The 21,321-nt window shown below is 45.9% G+C and overlaps 1 protein-coding gene across 2 annotated transcripts in view; it reads right to left on the reverse strand.

The window, feature by feature from the left end:
* The window catches only part of SMTNL2 (smoothelin like 2), a 202,373-nt gene that overhangs the window by 68,422 nt on the left and 112,630 nt on the right, over window positions 1–21,321 (reverse strand). For both annotated transcript variants that reach the window (XM_063956136.1, XM_063956135.1), the window contains exon 2: window positions 47–134. In XM_063956136.1, the coding sequence (XP_063812206.1) occupies window positions 47–134 (88 nt within the window). The remainder of the gene's footprint in view (window positions 1–46; window positions 135–21,321) is intronic.

Here is a 21,321-nt window from a genome sequence, read left to right on the forward strand (position 1 = left end):
TCAGATTATTAACTTCCTATCCCACCAGCATTCATTAAATACCTACCAGGCAGAGGTCGGTGTCCGTTTTCGACAACTGGATTGCTGACTGGTTTTGTAGCATCCACATCGATGTGCGCCTCTGGCATCACGCTCTGCCAAGGAAGTGAACCAGAGATAACGTAAATCTGCCACCTTGCTGAAGATTAGCAATCACATTTAAAGCATAAGGGTTCAGATTATGTCAGCCTGAATAATAGGAGGATTTTAGAGGCTTAGAAGTAAACAAAACAGTTTCACACTGGATGGCTAGCCAGAGCTTTAGGAGACTTTACCAGGCAAAGTGGAGGGATTAAATGAGAACTACTCTCAAGTCAGATACAGATTACCATTAGTTACATCAATGTCAAGATCATTAGAACACTCAGAGCGAGTCTAATACAGTGTATATAATATATATATTATACATACATACATACATACACACACACACACACACACACACACAGTATTAGATAGATATATCTATCTATGTGTGTATTGCGTGACCGGTGTGTGTATCGCCACACTGCGGGCTCGGTGGTAACCTGCGTTCGCCATGGGTTCTATTCCCACTCTATGGGAATAGTCCCTGTTGGTCGGCATGACCGTCGGGATTGTGAGGGGGCGAGATGCAGGGGGAGGCAATGTGACCGGTTTGTATGTGTGTATGTATATACACATATATTATATATACATACATACACACACACACACACACACACACACACACACACACACACACACACCTATATATCTACCTATAGAATCCTGTTCTTAATTAGGTCATCACGCTCATTTGCAACAAGGTGGGAGGGAGTGGGGCAGCCGAGGTGATCCTGACGATGCCAGGCCCATTTACTAGTATTTACAAACGCACACTCTCTGACGAAGTCCATCGTGACAAAACGCGTAGGGCGTGGCCCGGCGTGAAAGAGCTAACGACTGTGGTGAGACTGCTGACGGTTACTGCTCGTGGTATTATCCACTTACTATCTAAATATCAAATGTTTATACCTACGGTGGTTGAAACCGCCGCTTTTGGTACATGATTTATGACCTAGTGCTTGTAAAGAACGCTAGAATAAATTTTATTTTAAACTGATTGATGCACTATGAGGCGCCCCTTTTTATTCTCCTTTGAGAAAAAAAATAATAAAAAATAATAAATAAATAAATATATCTATATATATATCTATCTACCTATACACACACACACACACACACACACACACACACACACACACACACATATATACACACACACACACACACACACACACACACACACACAGTATAAAACTCTCTCGTACATATATAAAAAAATATATATATTTATTTGGTCATCACTGTAGTGCTCAAACCCATTCATCAGAACCCAAAAGCTTAAAATAGATAGCTCCCAGGCAATGTTGCAATGTCCACAGAGTATTTAACTAAGTAGCCTGCTCTTTTACTTCATTTGACCAGATTACCTGCCAAATATGAAACCATCTTGCCTATCAACTTTCATGTTATAAAAGCAGTTATCTAGGAATTTCCATGAATGTTTACAAGCAATCACCCTTGGCTCACCCTTACCCGTTCTTGGCACAAGGTCAAATACAATAAGCAAAAAAACAACTATATAATAGAGCAAAAATAAAAATTACACCTTTAATACTTACCCAATTCTGTAGATAGCTTTCAATAGCTTGTCCCCCATAGCCAGCACCATCTTCAGATAGCATTAGCCATTGTAGCCTATGGGTTACCTTTTCCCAGGAAAGTTACTGGGAGCACATGCACCCAGCAAAAGGATTTTTATAAACGGTCCAAATATACATTTGTTTATTTTTCAATAGGCCCCTAATGTACATAAAATTGCAGAGCCACATAAAACCACATCGACGGGGGCCATTCCATGCCCATCCCAGTGAAATCATACAGGAAATCATTGCAATCAGTAACATTTCTGTATTCCATTGTAACAAAACAAGAAATGCAACATAGTTGTCTAGTAAAGGCCCGATTCAGAGTTGGACCCAAGTCCAGATATGTGGATACACGTGGCATATTTTAGTAAACTGTGCAGGTTCCTGCATCAAGCATACGCACCTTCACAGAGGCTCCATATGTGGAAGGCTCTCTGTGTCTAATACAGACTTTTCTGGGTGTCAACCAAGCAGTTAGCTTTGCCACGGCATGCAAGAGTGTGGGAGTGCCACAGGAGCGTGATAGACATGTAGCCAGACTACTGCGCTATTCTGTGGAATGCGTATGACGAAGGGACATTTGTTTCTAATTGATCTCTTGTGCCTTGCATGGGGCTGGTGTAAGAAACAATACTAAGGACAACTGTGGACACAAAAATACAGGCCTGGACAACCCTGCGCAAACCAAATACGAAAACCGGCGCTCCACCTTATATATTACTTGTCTAGGAACCCCCCCCGGGTATCCATGTATGTAAATAGAGGTATTTTGCAGACGGCACTGACAGGACATTCACAGTAGTTGAAATAAATATGACTATTTATGGGAGTCATTCAGAGTTGATCGCTCGCTGACAATTTTCGCAGCGCAGCGATCAGTTAAAAAAATGGCAAACCTGCGCATGCACCGCAATGCGCGTCGTACGGGTACAAACCGCATCGTTGCTGTGCAATGCTTCTAACGAAGAATCCATTCGCACAACAGACCGCAAGGAGATTGACAGGAAAAGGGCATTTAGGGGTGTCAACTGACCGTTTTCTGGGAGTGGTAGGGAAAACGCAGGCGTGTCCAGGTGTTTGCAGGGCGGGTGTTTTGACGTCAATTCCGGGACCGGGCAGGCTGAAGTGATCGCAAGGGCTGAGTAAGTTCAGACCTACTCAGAAACTGCAAAACACTTTAGTCCCACCCGGCTGCACATGCGATTGCACACTTGCAAAGCAAAAATACACCCCCATGGCCGGTGACTATGCGTTTCCACGGGTGCAAAAAGTAGCTAGCGAGCGATCAACTCGGAATGAACCCCTATATAATATCTGACACGTACGTGGGCCAATATTTACTACAAATCCGAGTTTGTTCGATTTGTGTTTTTTTTTCTAAGTCCCAACACGGGAATTCACTAAGCACAAATCTCGGCAGTGTTTGGGCTATTCGTAATGGTTTGATTGGCAAAGTTCAGAAATACGAATGAATAGACCATCGGTCAAACGCGGCTGTTATTTCATACAACACGGGTATTCACTATTCATTCGTATTTGGGTGTTAGTCTCTGAGTGCTCAAGTGCGGGTGTATTTTTTTGCGAATCGTTAAAAAAAGCAGCAAAAAAATAGACCTGCTTTTTCCAGTCGAGTTTGAATAACCATGCACGGATCAGTGAGATCTGTGCATGGTTATCTATGGGAAAGGGTCTGTTTACTGTAAAAACTGGGGGAAAAATTTGCGGGTGATCCCCCCTCCTAAGCAAAACCAGCCTCGGGCTCTTTGAGCCGGTCCTGGTTGAAAAAATATGGGGGAAAAAATGACAGGGGTTCCCCCATATTTTAACAACCAGCACCGGGCTCTGAGCCTGGTCCTGGTGCCAAAAATACGGGGGACAAAAAGCGTAGGGGTCCCCCGTATTTTTAACACCAGCACCGGGCTCCACTAGTCAGAGAGATAATGCCACAGCCGGGGGACACTTTTAATGCTAGGGCCGCAGGGACCTATATAAATGACTAACTAGTCACCCCTGGCCGGGGTACCCTGGAGGAGTGGGAACCCCTTAAATCAAGGGGTCCCCCCCCTCCAGCCACCCAAGGGCCAGGGGTGAAGCCCGAGGCTGTCCCCCCCCATCCAAGGGCGGCGGATGGGGGGCTGATAGCCTTGTGAAAAAAAAATAGAATATTGTTTTTTGTAGCAGTACTGCAAGTCCCAGCAAGCCTCCCCCGCAAGCTGGTACTTGGAGAAGGGTCGGTCCACTTCTCCAAGTAGAATCCAAGGGGTACCCGTCGTGGCACTCTCCTGATTGGCTGTGCGCTCCTGTAGTGTGATTGAGGCTGCGCACTGAAGATACAATGTAGCGCATAGGCACTCCATTGTATCCAATGGTGGGAACTTTGCAGTCAGCGGTGAGGTTACTCGCGGTCAACCGCTGACCGCAAAGTTCCCACCATTGGATACAATGTAGTGCCTATGCGCTACATTGTATCTCTGCCGTGCGCAGCCTGACTGACAGCTCAGGAGCGCACAGGCAATCAGGAGAGTGCCACGACGTGGCGCTCCCTGATTGGCTGAAGGGACCCTCTTTGACAGGAGTCAGGGGGGGTCCCAGCAGTCGGAGAAAGGGGTCCCATGTGTAAACATGGGACCCCTTTCAGTGCGTGGTTCGGGTTTTTCGGTTTGTATTTTTGCCAAGTACATGGATTACAAGCTCAGAAGAGGACTGATCTACACTGGATTTTTGTGAGTATAATTTTATTTTCAGGTACCCCATGGATTCTACTTGGAGAAGTGGACCGACCCTCGTGTGAACATAGGTAAGTATGTGTGAATGTAGGTGTGCATGTATGTAATAAAGTTTTACTTTCAAGTTGTGTGAGTTCTGTTTAAATTTGGGTATTTTTTTTTTGAAGTACTACAGGTACCAGCGGGCCCGTTTTTCCACCGCATGCTGGTACTTGTGGTTCTCCAAGTACCAGCTTGCGGGGGAGGCTTGCTGGGACTTGCAGTACTGCAACAAAAAACAATATTCTTATTTTTACACATGGCTATCAGCCCCCCATCCGCAGCCCTTGGATGGGGGGGGGGGGGGGGGGGGGGGACAGCCTCGGGCTTCACCCCTGGCCCTTGGGTGGCTGGAGGGGGGGACCCCTTGATTTAAGGGGCCCCACTCCTCCAGGGTACCCCGGCCAGGGGTGACTAGTTAGTGATTTAATGCCAGGGCCGCAGGGACCTATATAAAAGTGTTCCCCGGCTGTGGCATTATCTCTCTGACTAGTGGAGCCCGGTGCTGGTGTTAAAAATACAGGGGACCCCTACGCTTTTTGTCCCCCGTATTTTTGGCACCAGGACCAGGCGCAGAGCCCAGTGCTGGTTGTTAAAATATGGGGGAACCCCTGTCAATTTCCCCCCCATATTTTTGCAACCAGGACCGGCTCAAAGAGCCCGAGGCTGGTTGTGCTTAGGAGGGGGGACCCCATGCAATTTTTTTCTTGATTTTTAACACTTTAATTTGTTTTTTAAAGGTGCACAATGAAGCCCTGCACGGATCTCACAGATCCGGCCGGGATTCCTTGTGTTTTGTAAGGCAGTGTTTTACTCATCACTCCCGTAAAACACTGCCTGACATTACGAATCACATCGACATCGGAAAAGACGAACTCGGCAGCTTAGTAAATGACCGTATCAGGATTCAAAAAGTTGCAGTAAAAATAAGAATTTACTTACCGATAATTCTATTTCTCATAGTCCGTAGTAGATGCTGGGAACTCCGTAAGGACCATGGGGAATAGCGGCTCCGCAGGAGACTGGGCACAAAAGTAAAAGCTTTATGACTAGCTGGTGTGCACTGGCTCCTCCCCCTATGACCCTCCTCCAAGCCTCAGTTAGGATACTGTGCCCGGACGAGCGTACATAATAAGGAAGGATCTTGAATCCCGGGTAAGACTCATACCAGCCACACCAATCACACCGTACAACTTGTGATCTGAACCCAGTTAACAGTATGATAAACGTAGGAGCCTCTGAAAAGATGGCTCACAACAATAAACAACCCGATTTTTGTAACAATAACTATATACAAGTATTGCAGACAATCCGCACTTGGGATGGGCGCCCAGCATCCACTACGGACTATGAGAAATAGAATTATCGGTAAGTAAATTCTTATTTTCTCTGACGTCCTAGTGGATGCTGGGAACTCCGTAAGGACCATGGGGATTATACCAAAGCTCCCAAACGGGCGGGAGAGTGCGGATGACTCTGCAGCACCGAATGAGAGAACTCCAGGTCCTCCTCAGCCAGGGTATCGAATTTGTAAAATTTAGCAAACGTGTTTGCCCCTGACCAAGTAGCTGCTCGGCAAAGTTGTAAAGCCGAGACCCCTCGGGCAGCCGCCCAAGATGAGCCCACTTTCCTTGTGGAATGGGCTTTTACAGATTTTGGCTGTGGCAGGCCTGCCACAGAATGTGCAAGCTGAATTGTACTACAAATCCAACGAGCAATCGTCTGCTTAGAAGCAGGAGCACCCAGCTTGTTGGGTGCATACAGGATAAACAGCGAGTCAGATTTTCTGACTCCAGCCGTCCTGGAAACATATATTTTCAGGGCCCTGACTACGTCCAGCAACTTGGAGTCTTCCAAGTCCCTAGTAGCCGCAGGTACCACAATAGGCTGGTTCATGTGAAACGCTGAAACCACCTTAGGGAGAAATTGAGGGCGAGTCCTCAGTTCTGCCCTGTCTGAATGAAAAATTAGGTAAGGGCTTTTATATGATAAAGCCGCCAATTCTGAGACACGCCTGGCTGAAGCCAGGGCTAACAGCATGACCACTTTCCATGTGAGATATTTCAATTCCACAGTGGTGAGTGGTTCAAACCAATGTGATTTTAGGAGACTCAACACTACATTGAGATCCCAAGGTGCCACTGGAGGCACAAAAGGAGGCTGTATATGCAGTACCCCTTTGACAAACGTCTGAACTTCAGGCACTGAAGCCAGTTCTTTTTGGAAGAAGATTGACAGGGCCGAAATTTGAACCTTAATGGACCCTAATTTTAAGCCCATAGATAGTCCTGTTTGCAGGAAATGCAGGAAACGACCCAGTTGAAATTCCTCTGTAGGGGCCTTCTTGGCCTCACACCACGCAACATATTTCCGCCAAATGCGGTGATAATGTTTTGCAGTTACATCCTTTCTGGCCTTGACCAGGGTAGGGATGACTTCATCTGGAATGCCTTTTTCCTTCAGGATCCGGCGTTCAACCTCCATGCCGTCAAACGCAGCCGCGGTAAGTCTTGGAACAGACAAGGTCCCTGCTGGAGCAGGTCCTTTCTGAGAGGTAGAGGCCACGGGTCCTCCGTGAGCATCTCTTGAAGTTCCGGGTACCAAGTCCTTCTTGGCCAATCCGGAGCCACGAGTATAGTTCTTACTCCTCTCCTTCTTATGATTCTCAGTACTTTGGGTATGAGAGGCAGAGGAGGGAACACATACACTGACTGGTACACCCACGGTGTTACCAGAGCGTCCACCGCTATTGCCTGAGGGTCCCTTGACCTGGCGCAATATCTGTCTAGTTTCTTGTTGAGACGAGACGCCATCATGTCCACCTTTGGTTTTTCCCAACGGTTTACAATCACGTGGAAGACTTCTGGGTGAAGTCCCCACTCCCCCGGGTGGAGGTCGTGTCTGCTGAGGAAGTCTGCTTCCCAGTTGTCCACTCCCGGAATGAACACCGCTGACAGTGCTGTCACATGATTTTCCGCCCAGCGAAGAATTCTTGCAGCTTCTGCCATTGCCCTCCTGCTTCTTGTGCCGCCCTGTCTGTTTACGTGGGCGACTGCCGTGATGTTGTCCGATTGGATCAAAACCGACTGACCCTGAAGCAGAGGCCTTGCTTGACTTAGGGCATTGTAAATTGCCCTTAGTTCCAGGATATTTATGTGAAGAGACGTTTCCATGCTTGACCACAAGCCCTGGAAATTTCTTCCCTGTGTGACTGCTCCCCAGCCCCTCAGGCTGGCATCCGTGGTCACCAGAATCCAGTCCTGAATGCCGAATCTGCGGCCCTCTAGAAGATGAGCACTCTGCAACCACCACAGGAGAGACACCCTTGTCCTTGGAGATAGGGTTATCCGCTGATGCATCTGAAGATGCGATCCGGACCATTTGTCCAGCAGATCCCACTGAAACGTTCTTGCATGGAATCTTCCGAATGGAATCGCTTCGTAAGAAGCCACCATCTTTCCCAGGACCCTTGTGCATTGATGCACTGACACTTGTCCTGGTTTCAGGAGGTTCCTGACTAGCTCGGATAACTCCCTGGCCTTCTCCTTCGGGAGAAACACCTTTTTCTGGACTGTGTCCAGAATCATCCCTAGGAACAGTAGACGTGTTGTTGGAATCAGCTGCGATTTTGGAATATTTAGAATCCACCCGTGCTGACGTAGCACCACCTGAGATAGTGCTACTCCGACCTCTAACTGTTCCCTGGACCTTGCCCTTATCAGGAGACCGTCCAAGTAAGGGATAATTAAGACGCCTTTTCTTCGAAGAAGAATCATCATTTCGGCCATTACCTTGGTAAAGACCCGTGGTGCCGTGGACAATCCAAACGGCAGCGTCTGAAACTGATAATGACAGTTCTGTACCACAAACCTGAGGTACCCTTGGTGAGAAGGGTAGATTGGGACATGGAGATAAGCATCTTTGATGTCCAGAGACACCATATAGTCCCCTTCTTCCAGGTTCGCTATCACTGCTCTGAGTGATTCCATCTTGAATTTGAACCTTTTTATGTAAGTGTTCAATGATTTCAGATTTAAAATCGGTCTCACCGAGCCGTCCGGCTTCGGTACCACAAACAGCGTGGAATAATACCCCTTTCCCTGCTGTAGGAGGGGTACCTTGATTATCACCTGCTGGGAATACAGCTTGTGAATAGTTTCCAATACTGCCTCCCTGTCGGAGGGAGACGTTGGTAGAGCAGACTTCAGGAACCGGCGAGGGGGAGACGTCTCGAATTCCAATTTGTACCCCTGTGATACTACCTGCAGGATCCAGGGGTCCACTTGCGAGTGAGCCCACTGCGCGTTGAAATTTTTGAGACGGGCCCCCACCGTGCCTGAGTCCGCTTGTAAAGCCCCAGCGTCATGCTGAAGACTTGGCAGAAGCGGGGGAGGGCTTCTGATCCTGGGAAGAGGCTGCTTGCTGCAGTCTTTTTCCTCTTCCTCTGCCCCGGGGCAGAAATGAGTGGCCTTTTGCCCGCTTGCCCTTATGGGGACAAAAGGACTGAGTTTGAAAAGACGGTGTCTTTTTCTGCTGAGAGGTGACCTGGGGTAAAAAGGTGGATTTCCCAGCCGTCGCCGTGGCCACCAGGTCCGATAGACCAACCCCAAATAACTCCTCCCCTTTATACGGCAAAACTTCCATATGCCGTTTTGAATCCGCATCACCTGACCACTGTCGTGTCCATAAACTTCTTCTGGCAGAAATGGACAACGCACTTACTCTTGATGCCAGGGTGCAAATATCCCTCTGTGCATCTCGCATATATAGTAATGCATCCTTTAAATGCTCTATAGTTAATAATATACTGTCCCTATCCAGGGTATCAATATTTTCAGTCAGGGAATCCGACCAAGCCACTCCAGCGCTGCACATCCAGGCTGAGGCGATTGCTGGTCGTAGTATAACACCAGTATGTGTGTATATACCTTTTAGGATATTTTCCAGCTTTCTATCAGCTGGTTCCTTGAGGGCGGCCGTATCAGGAGACGGTAACGCCACTTGTTTTGATAAGCGTGTGAGCGCCTTATCTACCCTAGGGGGTGTTTCCCAACGCGCCCTAACCTCTGGTGGGAAAGGGTATAATGCCAATAATTTATTAGAAATCAGCAGTTTTTTATCGGGGGAAACCCACGCTTTGTCACACACCTCATTTAATTCATCTGATTCAGGAAAAACTATGGGTAGTTTTTTCACACCCCACATAATACCCTTTTTTGTGGTACTTGTAGTATCAGAAATGTTCAAAGCCTCCTTCATTGCCGTGATCATGTAACGTGTGGCCCTACTGGACATTACGTTTGTCTCGTCACCGTCGACACTGGAGTCAGTATCCGTGTCTGGGTCTGTGTCGACCATCTGAGGTAACGGGCGCTTTAGAGCCCCTGACGGTGTTTGAGACGCCTGGACAGGCACTAACTGATTTGCCGGCTGTCTCATGTCGTCAACAGTTTTTTGCAAAGTGCTGACACTGTCACGTAATTCCTTCCATACGACCATCCAGTCAGGTGTCGACTCCCTAGGGGGTGACATCACTATTACAGGCAATTGCTCCGCCTCCACATCATTTTCCTCCTCATACATGTCGACACAATCGTACCGACACACAGCACACACACAGGGAATGCTCTGATAGAGGACAGGACCCCACGAGCCCTTTGGGGAGACAGAGGGAGAGTTTGCCAGCACACACCAGAGCGCTATATATATGCAGGGATAACCTTATATAAGTGTTTCTCCCTTCTATAGCTGCTGTATATGTATTTTCTGCCAATTAGTGCCCCCCCTCTCTTGTTTTACCCTGATTCTGTAGCAGGACTGCAGGGGAGAGTCAGGGAGCCGTCCTTCCAGCGGAGCTGTGAGGGAAAATGGCGCTTGTGTGCTGAGGAGATAGGCTCCGCCCCCTTTTCGGCGGCCTTTTCTCCCGCTTTTTTTTTTTAGGAAAACTGGCAGGGGTTAAATGCATCCATATAGCCCAGGAGCTATATGTGATGCATTTCTTTATTCATATAAGGTTTAAAACATGTTTTATTGCGTCTCAGGGCGCTCCCCCCCAGCGCCCTGCACCCTCAGTGACCGGAGTGTGAAGTGTGCTGAGAGCAATGGCGCACAGCTGCAGTGCTGTGCGCTACCTTATTGAAGACAGGAACGTCTTCTGCCGCCGATTTTTCCGGACCTCTTCGCTCTTCTGGCTCTGTAAGGGGGCCGGCGGCGCGGCTCCGGGACCCATCCAGGCTGAACCTGTGATCGTCCCTCTGGAGCTAATGTCCAGTAGCCAAGAAGCCCAATCCACTCTGCATTCAGGTGAGTTCGCTTCTACTCCCCTTAGTCCCACGATGCAGTGAGCCTGTTGCCAGCAGGTCTCACTGAAAATAAAAAAACCTATTTAAAACTTTTACTCTAAGCAGCTCTGGAGAGCTACCTAGCATGCACCCTTCTCGGCCGGGCACAAAAATCTAACTGAGGCTTGGAGGAGGGTCATAGGTGGAGGAGCCAGTGCACACCAGCTAGTCATAAAGCTTTTACTTTTGTGCCCAGTCTCCTGCAGAGCCGCTATTCCCCATGGTCCTTACGGAGTTCCCAGCATCCACTAGGACGTCAGAGAAATGCACCCGATACCATTCGAGTTCAAACACCCTTAAAAACGGCTAAAACAAGAATATTAGTAAATATACCCCCGTGGTTTCTATTGGTGGTAGGCTTGGCGACCTTTGTTTCACACCAGCCGGCCTGGGATTGGAGTGAGGTCTCTGGCGGTGTCGCACTGTGATGAAGTCACTGCTCCGCACTCGGCGCTGGGATTGTTTGATACGTGGGTGAGTATGTTATGCATTTAAGTCTATTTGTTGCTTTTGTACTTTGATCACTGAGGAAAGTCGTAATAAAAGGATGACTGAAACATTGGATATGATATAAACCAAGGGTCCTCAAGGCACCTCTCAATGGCCCAGGTTTTAAGTATATCCATGCTTGGCCACAGGTGACTTAATTAGTTCCTGTGTCAATTTGATTTAACCATCTGTGTTGAGCCGTGGATATACCTAAAACCTGGACTGCTGGGGTGCCTTGAGGACCGCATTTAAGAACATCTGATATAGACTGTTGGTCATATTTATTTCAACTACTATGAATATCTTATATATATTTAACGAGACAGAGAGCAGTTGGATGATTTAATAACACACTCCATGTGAATTCATGTCATAGTCCTGTAAATGTTTGTTCGTTAAGTTTTCCTTACATGCTAATGGTGTAATAATGTTGGAGTAAAACAAAACCTTGGAATGTAGAAATGGGCTCTACAGTATACTGGAAGATGTCAATGTTTTGAATCCAAGCAACACAATGTAGTTTATATACATTTCAAATAGAAGGTAGGAGTGTTAAACATCTGTTTCCTTACCAATGTGAAAAGGAGGTAATGCAGGATTGTATACAAAAGGCTAGTAACAAGTACCTACTAGCACCATCACGCTGTACGACACAGGGGAGGCCAAACAAACCCGATGTTATCACAGAAAGGTATAACGTAATATGTAGTTGAGAAGCAGATTCCCAAAGAATGTAGTGGGTGTGAACAGAGATGTCCTTGAGAAGTTCTGCATTTTATTTTATTTTTAAAGTGCTTATTAAGCACACAGACTACATAGATACTCTTCAAAAGCCATGTGTACATACAAGCATGTATTAAGAAAGGTTAACATAATGAACATAAACCATTAATCCATGAGATGCTTCACAATGTCTGGCAAACAAAAATTATTACAGACAGTAATGGATTCTCTATCACGATAATGGTTCCAATCAAAGTGTCTCAAACGCCGCCATAGCAATCCAGGTTTTAAGGATAACCATGCTTGAGGACAGGAGACTTAATTAGTACCTCAGTCAATTTGATTTAACCTTCTGGACTCAAGCATGGATATCCTTAAAATCTGGACAGTAATGGCAAAGTTTGGGAACTTCTGGTTCCAATAATACGCGATAACGTTCAAGCTCTTCACACTTGCCATAAGGAAGTAGTGATAGACTTTTTATATGCGGATTCTGACGGGGTGTACAAAGTGGAATGGTCGTCTCACCCACTGGAATCCATGATCATGCCAGTGTGTAAATGACATAGTAGTACAATACACAAGCTGAATAAGACATATGAAACAACTGGAATATTTTGTGTACACACGTGAGATATTTTCTTTCGATTTTGACTATACAGTCAAAATCGCAAGAAAAGTTAGTGCAGATCGCAAGGTGACTTTCACATTGCGATCCCGATTCGATCCCGATGCGCAGTCCCGCCAGGCCGGCATCGCAAGAAAAGAGACTGTGCAGGCAAGTCCTTGCTAGATCGGTGTACTATCTAGTTCATCTCACATGTCAAATGACATCTTACATAAGCCAAAATCTCACATAAGCCAAAATCGTAAGCACACATAGGTGGTCATTCCGAGTTGTTCGCTCGTTGCCGATTTTCGCAACGGAGCGATTAAGGCAAAAATGCGCATGCACTAAGTAATTTAGCACAAAACTTAGTAGATTTACTCACGTCCGAACGAAGAATTTTCATCGTTGAAGTGATCGGAGTGTGATTGACAGGAAGTGGGTGTTTCTGGGCTGAAATTGACCGTTTTCTGGGAGTGTGCGGAAAAACGCAGGCGTGCCAGGATAAAACGCAGGAGTGTCTGGAGAAACGGGGGAGTGGCTGGCAGAACGCAGGGAGTGTTTGTGACGTCAAACCAGGAACGAAACGGGGTGAGCTGATCGCAGTGTAGGAGTAAGTCTCGAGCTACTCAGAAACTGCTAAGAATTTTCTATTCGCAATTCTGCTAATCTGTCATTCGCAATTCTGCTAAGCCCGGCATGTCCAAACTGCGGCCCTCCAGCTGTTGTGAAACTACATATCCCAGCATGCCCTGACACAGTTTTGCTGTCAGAGAATGCTAAAGCTGTGTCAGGGCATGCTGGGATGTGTAGTTTCACAACAGCTGGAGGGCCGCAGTTTGGACATGCCTGTGCTAAGCGAAGATACACTCCCAGAGGGCGGCGGCCTAGCGTGTGCAATGCTGCTAAAAGCAGCTAGCGAGCGAACAACTCGGAATGAGGGCCATAGTCCGTATCTCAAGAAAAGTTAGTCAAAATCTGTGCTATCTGGGCTCCGGGGAGTTCATGGGAAATCGCAAGTGAAAATCGGGCATAGCAAGGATCTCACCGTGTGTACACACCCTTATACCCCTTTTCCACTAGCTCAAAAAACACGGGTAAATGCACGGGGGCGCGCATTTACCCGTGTTTTTGGCAAGTGGAAAAGGGTAAACCCGGATCAAGTGACCCGTGAATCCTACCCGGCTATTTACCTGGGTAGGACACGGGAATGATCCGGGTAGGGTGTAGTGTAAACGGGAGCCGTGTCGATGCGACACGGCTCCCGTTTACACTGTATGGATGGGCGGCGCTGGGAGATCATGTGATCTCCCTGCGCCGCCCCTGCCGTGTAGCTAGAAGCGTCACCAACCCGGCATATGCCGGGTTGTGACTGCTAATGGGAAAGGGACCGAGCACGGGTCGCAGCAGGGGGCAGCTCCCGTGTCAGGCTCCCGGCTGCGACCCGTGCTCGTAGGTGTAAAAGGGGTATTAGAGAGGAGAGATTTCACTATTAAAAAGTGGCAGTGGAATGCCAGGTTAATGCTGAACAGGTTGGGTATGTGTTACCGGCTGATCAGCAACCCGACACCGGTATCCCGGGCACGGAATGGCGGCAGGCTCGATGGCAAGCTGCGCTCACCACAGGTTCTATTCCCACTCTATGGGTATCGTGGACACCCACGAGTGGGAGTAGTCCCTGCTATTTGGCATGCCGACTGTCGGGATTAGGAGGGGTCAGGGATGCCGGTAATGTGACCGGCGGTCTCCTTACCACCGGTCACATAACTGCATCCCAGCTGAACAGTGTGTTCTCCTCTCAGAGATGAGATCTTAGTGTCTTTTTCATCTGGCAGGGGACCAGGCAACACTGGCTCTCTTCTGCACTTACCTCAATAATGAAAATTTTAATATCAAGCTGAGTTTCAATCGGACGATGGAGTCGGACAATGGCTAACTTTCTAGATTTTGAAATTTATATTAATAAAATAGCGTCCACTGTATACACTAACCCCAAGGATTGCAATACTTATATTAGTACCCAAAGTAATCATCTTCCAAAGCGGCTTGTTCCTAGGGGACAGTTTACACGTCTAAGATGTAAAAAAGGTTCCTTGACAAAGACCTCGAGTGGTAGAAACCCGTTAAATAGAGTGCAGGGATTTATACTTTAGGCTAATTCACGTTATTTATTATTTAGAATTCAGAGTTTTCGGCCGACCCAGACCCCTTGATATAATATACCTGACATATACATCTGCCTGGATACCCCATTTTTAATGTATAGTTGTATGTTACATTTTTGTTAAACATTTTTCATCAGTCCACATTCATCATCATTCATTCAAATGACTGGTCTGAGGGCATAATGAAATCTACGCTCACCAAAGAAACCCAGGTGTGAGGATTTCTGCTCTATGTGGAGTGAGTATAGTAAGCTTCATCTGTGAATATACAATAGAAGATTGAATATATGCCGATTCGAGTCTGTACTGGCTAGAAGGACTGCAGTTAACTAAAGATACCATTATATGTGGAATCTGCACAATTTTCTTATGAGTTGGGTACGCACTATTAGCATAAATGGAATGAAAGTGCACTTCTGTGGTGGCTTCCATGGTTACTCATAGAAATACTATACTATGATATGATTTTATTTTTTTCATACAGTATATGCATTGATACTATAAAACTTCATTGGGAGATTGGCCATCCATACAGAAAAAGTCCGAACGAGCATCAGTGGGCAATTAAGTATATATAATCCTGACTGTTTTATTGAACATTGACAATATATCTGGACTTTATTGTAAGGATCACACTGGGCGCCTATACTTGGTTAATCTTTTATTAATATAAATTGCATATAAGGGTAAGGGGGACCTCACTTATCCAGGTGTCAGCATAGGTGTTTTTGCTCCTTGGGTGTCCGCTGCTTCATACCATTTATTTAAAAATAAAAAATAAAAAAAAAATCTGTTTCCGATCTAAATGAAAAAACAAGAAGAAAAAAAATGCACACACACAAAAAAAAAAAAAAAGCGACAAGTGTTTACAGTTGCAAGAGGATGCTAAATAAAATGAAACCATAATACAGGAAACTATATTCTGATCTTATATACGTTTGTTATATTCTCTTTACAGTGCTCCTCAAAAAGGAATTATGCACTTGTACATTTCTTATAGAAGTAAGAAAATGCTGTACAGAGATATTGATGCGCTTATTGGCTATTGCCAGCTTTCGAGGTTACGTAGGTCCTGCTGTCAATCACAGTATTAAGTCATACAGCAAACTACAGGTTTCAAGCCTGGAACTGCCACCTGCTACATATTAAATGCTCTACAAACCTGTCCTCTCAATTATTTGAATAACACTTTAAGTCCACAGATGCTTCCACCTATGAAACATGCTGTAGTCATTCTTCAAATAGTGACATGCTGCCAAATACAGGCTAATAATAAGATAAAACCCCACAAAGAAGGCTGCATAGCTGAGCGATGGAAGAATGCCTCGCCAGTCATTACATTATACACAGAGCTCCACACATTAGAGAATATTAAACCCACATACATAACTGGGATAATTGTTTTCTTTGTTCCACCACCACAACATGAATAACTATAACGATCAGTATCTTAATCAAAATCACTAGGCTGCTTAATTATGCTACAAACAGTAACAGGGACAATTTCAAAACAAGAGCCAGCTCATTAATGAGTGAACTGCAAGCCCTGTATGAAGAGTATCATTGTCCGTGCTCTGCAGAAAGGGCAGCTTTCACCATCATATTAGCTTTCAGCCTGCAGCATTGAGAAAGGTTTCAATTTCCATGCCAGTCCTTTGTGGCTTTGTAATAGTAGCTCAAGCGGTCAAATCTAATGATGGTATATAAACACAACTACAACCACTGAGGCACGGAGGGAAAATACAACCATTTAAATATAATGCAAAAAAATATTTTATTCAAAATGTATGGGGTATAATATGTAGGTATACAAATGGCATACAAAGTTTTCTATGCAATGGCTTGAAAACGAAGAGATAGCTAGACAGGCAAACTTGTAGGAGTCGCACTCGTTTCAAAAATAATGCTGGTGCCGGAAAGTCCATGCCTCCCAGATCCCATATAGGTTCAGTAAAACACTGATAACCAACACAACAATGAAGTATATAGAGTGCATCAGGAATGTATTCACAGCGCTTCACTTTTTACACATTTTGTTATGTTACAGCCTTATTCCAAAATGGAATAAATCCATTTTCCCCCTAAAAATTACATAAGTAAGTATTTACAGCCTTTGCTCAATACTTCGTTGATGCACCCTTGACAGCAATTACTGCCTCAAGTCTTTTTGAATATGATACCACAAGCTTGGCACACCTATCTTTGGCCAGTTTCAACCATTCTTCTTTGCAGCACCTCTCAAGCTCCATCAGGTTGGATGGGAAGAGTCGGTGCACAGCCATTTTCAGATCTCTCCAGAGATGTTCAATCGGATTCAAGTCTGGGCTCTGGCTGGGCCACTCAAGGACATTCACCGAGTTGTCCTTAAACCACTCCTTTGATATCTTGGCTTTGTGCTTAGGGTCATTATCCTGCTGAAAGATAAACCGTCGCCCCAGTCTGCGGTCAAGAGTGCTCTGGAGCAGGTTTTCATCCAGGATCTCTCTGTACATTGCTGCATTCATCTTCCCTCTAACCTGACTAGTCTCCCAGTTCCTGCCACTAAAAAACATCCCCACGCTTCACTGTAGGAATGGTATTGGCCTGGTGATGAGCGGTGCCTGGTTTCCTCCAAACAGGACGCCTGGCATTCACGCCAAAGAGATCAATCTTTGTCTCATCAGACCAAAGAATTGTGTTTCTCATGGTCTGGAAGTCCTTCAGGTACATTTTTGCAAACTCCGGGCGGGCAGCCATGTGCTTTTTTACTAAGGAGTGGCTTCTATCTGGCCACTCTTCCATACAGGCCTGATTGGTGGATTGCTTCAGAGATGGTTGTCTTTCTGGAAGGTTCTCCTCTCTCCACAAAGGAATGCTGTAACTCTGACAGAGTGACCATCGGGTTCTTGGTCACCTCCCTAATATTACTGTAAGAAAAATAAGTGTTAATTGTCCTTTATAATACCACTTTTGCGCTAGAAGATCCACAACCCTAAGCATTTATATAGATTACCTATAGTATATCTACTGGTAACCTACTGAGGTATTTTGGGAGTATACCTCGTTCCTCACAGCAGCAATAGTGTGACAGGCACCCTTATTTGAGCGCAGAACCCCTATTCCGCCTATCATTGAGGTATAGTGACAGAGGGGTCTATTCATGAAGCAGTGAAAGTATGGAGAAGTGAGCCAGTGGAGAAGTTGCCCATGGCAACCAATCAGCAGTGACGTAACATTTATAGTTTGCATACTATACAATTGTACGGAGCAGCTGACTGGTTGCCATGGGCGACTTATCCACAGGTGCACTTCTCTACTCTTTTCACTGCTTCATGAATAGACCTCAGAAATTGCTAGAGTGAAAATTCTTGTCCGGGATCAGCCTGCAAGAGCTCTGTGTTAAATTGTTATAGGTCTTCACTCACCGCTGTGATATTTCTGATTTTTCCAACTCCCCATTTCCCCTCTCTGACCACCACTTGCTCTCCTTTAACCTATCTCTCTCGACTTCCCCATCTCTACCTCCTAAGGCTACCATCACTAAGCGTAACATTGAAGCTATTGACACCACATTCCTTTCCTCCTTGTTTGACTCGCTTCTCTCTCCTATTCTCTCTCTCTCATGCCCTGAACAAGCCACTTCCACATACAATGCATCCCTTACTTCTGCTCTTGACTCTGTTGCTCCACCAACCACTATTCACCCTCGCAAATTAACACCTCAACCCTGGCACACCAAATGCACCAGATATCTGCAAAAATGCTCACGTACTGCTGAGCGACACTGGAGGAAATCACGCTCTAAGGCAGACTTTCTCCATTTCAAACTTATGCTCTCAACTTTCAGTGCTGCCCTTTCTCTTGCTTAACAGTCATACTTCAAGAACCTCATCTCCTTCCAGTCTTCCAACCCCCGGCGCCTCTTTACCACTCTCAACTCACTCCTCTGCCCACCTCCACCTCGTCTCCCTTCCTCACTCTCTGCTCTTGACTTTGCCACTTACTTCACATCCAAAATTGACTCCATACGTCAGGACATCACATCACACCAGACCATCAGTAACCAGCCTTCTCCCATCCCTTACCAACCCTCCCCATCCCTCGCACCAACTCTGACATCTTTCTCCCATGCATCTGGAGAGGAAGTCACGGCCCTCATTCGTTCCTGTCCCCTCACCACCTCCCCACTTGACCCTATCCCCTCCCACCTCCTCCGCTACCTCTCTCCTTCTGCTTGTTCCCATCTTTCCCACCTTCTCAATCTCTCCCTCTCATCAGGCACTGTCCCCTCTGCCTTCAAGCATGCACTCATCTCTCCTATTCTTAAAAAAACCTACCCTTGATCCAAACACTCTCTCCAACTACCGACCCATCTCTCTCCTCCCTTTTGCCTCCAAACTCCTTGAGCGTATTGTCTACAACCGCCTTACTTCCTTTCTTTCCTCACACTCACTGCTCGACACATTCCAGTCTGGCTTCTGTCCTCTCCACTCCACTGAAACTGCCCTTACAAAAGTATGCAATGACCTCCATGCTGCTAAATCTAAGGGACACTACTCTCTACTTATTCTACTGGATCTCTCTGCTGCTTTTGACACTGTGGACCATCCTCTCCTACTGCAAATCCTTCACTCCATTGGTCTGCGTGACACTGCCCTTTCTTGGCTGTCCTCCTACCTTTCTGACCGTTCATTCTCTGTCTCCTCTTATGACTCTGCCTCCCCCTCACTTCCACTAACTGTAGGGGTACCCCAAGGTTCTGTCCTTGGTCCTCTACTCTTCTCTCTCTACACGTCCTCACTAGGTAAGCTCATTAGTTCTTTTGGTTTCCAATTTCATCTCTATGCTGATGACACTCAAATCTATCTTTCCTCTCCAGACCTCTCCTCACTCGTATCTCCAACTGTCTCTCTGCTACCTCTTCCTGGATGTCCCAGCGCTTTCTTAAACTTAACATGTCTAAGACCGAGCTGATCATCTTCCCTCCCTCCCGCATAACCTCACCTCCTACAATCTCATTATCTATTGATGGCACTACTATCTCCTCTAGCCCCCAAGTGCGCTGTCTTGGAGTAATCCTTGACTCCTCCCTCTCCTTCAAACCACACATTCAGCACCTCTCACAAACCTGCCGTTTTCATCTAAAAAATATTTCCAGGATCAGACCCTTTCTGACCCAGGATGCTACTAAGACTCTTATCCACTCACTGGTCATCTCCAGACTGGACTACTGTATTCTCCTCCTAACTGGCATTCCTGACAAATACCTCTCTCACTCATTGCTGCTGCGCGGCTCATCTTCCTCACCAAACGCACTACGTCCACCTCTCCTCTCTTACAAGACATTCACTGGCTCCCCTTCCCTTTCAGAATCCATTTCAAGCTTCTCACACTTGCTTACAAAGCCCTCACCCACTCCTCTCCCATCTACATCTCTGACCTTATCTCCCTTTACACTCCCACCCGTCCTCTTCGCTCTGCTAATGTACGCCGACTCTCCTGCCTACGGATTACTTCCTCCCACTCCTACCTCCAAGATTTTTCACGTGCTGCACCACTTCTCTGGAATTCCCTACCTCTCCCCCTCAGACTCTCCACCTCTCTACAAAACTTCAAACGGGCTCTCAAGATCCACTTCTTCACCAAACCCAGCCAAATCTCATCCTAAACCTCTGTTCCATGCTCTATGTACCCCATCTGTCTCACCCCTGTCTGTCTACCCTCCCCTTTAGAATGTAAGCTCTCACGAGCAGGGCTCTCTTCCCTCATGTGCTTATCCTTTTCTTACTTTAATAATATTCAACTGCACCAAATCCAGCAGTCTTCTGCCACCTGATACTTATTCCAGTGTCATCTGCTGATGTAGCTATGTTTATTTACCCTGTACTTGTCCTATATTGTCAACTGTAAGTTGCTGTTTTCCTGCTTGATTATTTATGTACTCTGTAATTGGGCGATGCGGAACCCTTGTGGCGCCATATAAATAAAGGATAATAATATAGTAATTCAGCTACGAAAAGCATTGATCAAGAGATGTTAATTACCAGGAAAATATCGCAATCAATAAATAGGCCCTATAGCAGTGGTTCTCAAACTGGGTGCATCAAAACACTTGTAGAGGTGCCTTGGATTGGTGGTCCAGGACCATTTAATTATTTATGGTCAATGTGACAGGCAAAACCAGTTCCAGTGGCTGTCGATCATAAAATGTGGACAAACAAAAGCAAATCCTGTCCCTCACCACACAGTTGAACCTAAGGATATCATATAAAACACAATTAACTTAAGTTTTCTTTCTAAATTTTTCAATTACAAGTTTTTGGCCTAGGGTTTAGGGGTGCCGTAAATAAAATGATGATAGTCTAAAATGGCATGAATGAAAAAACATTTGGGAACCACTGCTTTATAATGAGTAGTAATTCTTTTTACAAAAAGTAATTTATAGCATGGGGTTAATAGTCTGCGTACGTTTAAGTTTAAAATTTGTGGTAATGGACAAAGGTTGTAGAGAAAAAGATGAAAGTGCTAATATAACAGAAA

The sequence above is a fragment of the Pseudophryne corroboree genome, chromosome 2 (assembly GCF_028390025.1).
Source record: "Pseudophryne corroboree isolate aPseCor3 chromosome 2, aPseCor3.hap2, whole genome shotgun sequence".
In the NCBI taxonomy this organism is placed as follows: Eukaryota; Metazoa; Chordata; class Amphibia; order Anura; family Myobatrachidae; genus Pseudophryne; species Pseudophryne corroboree.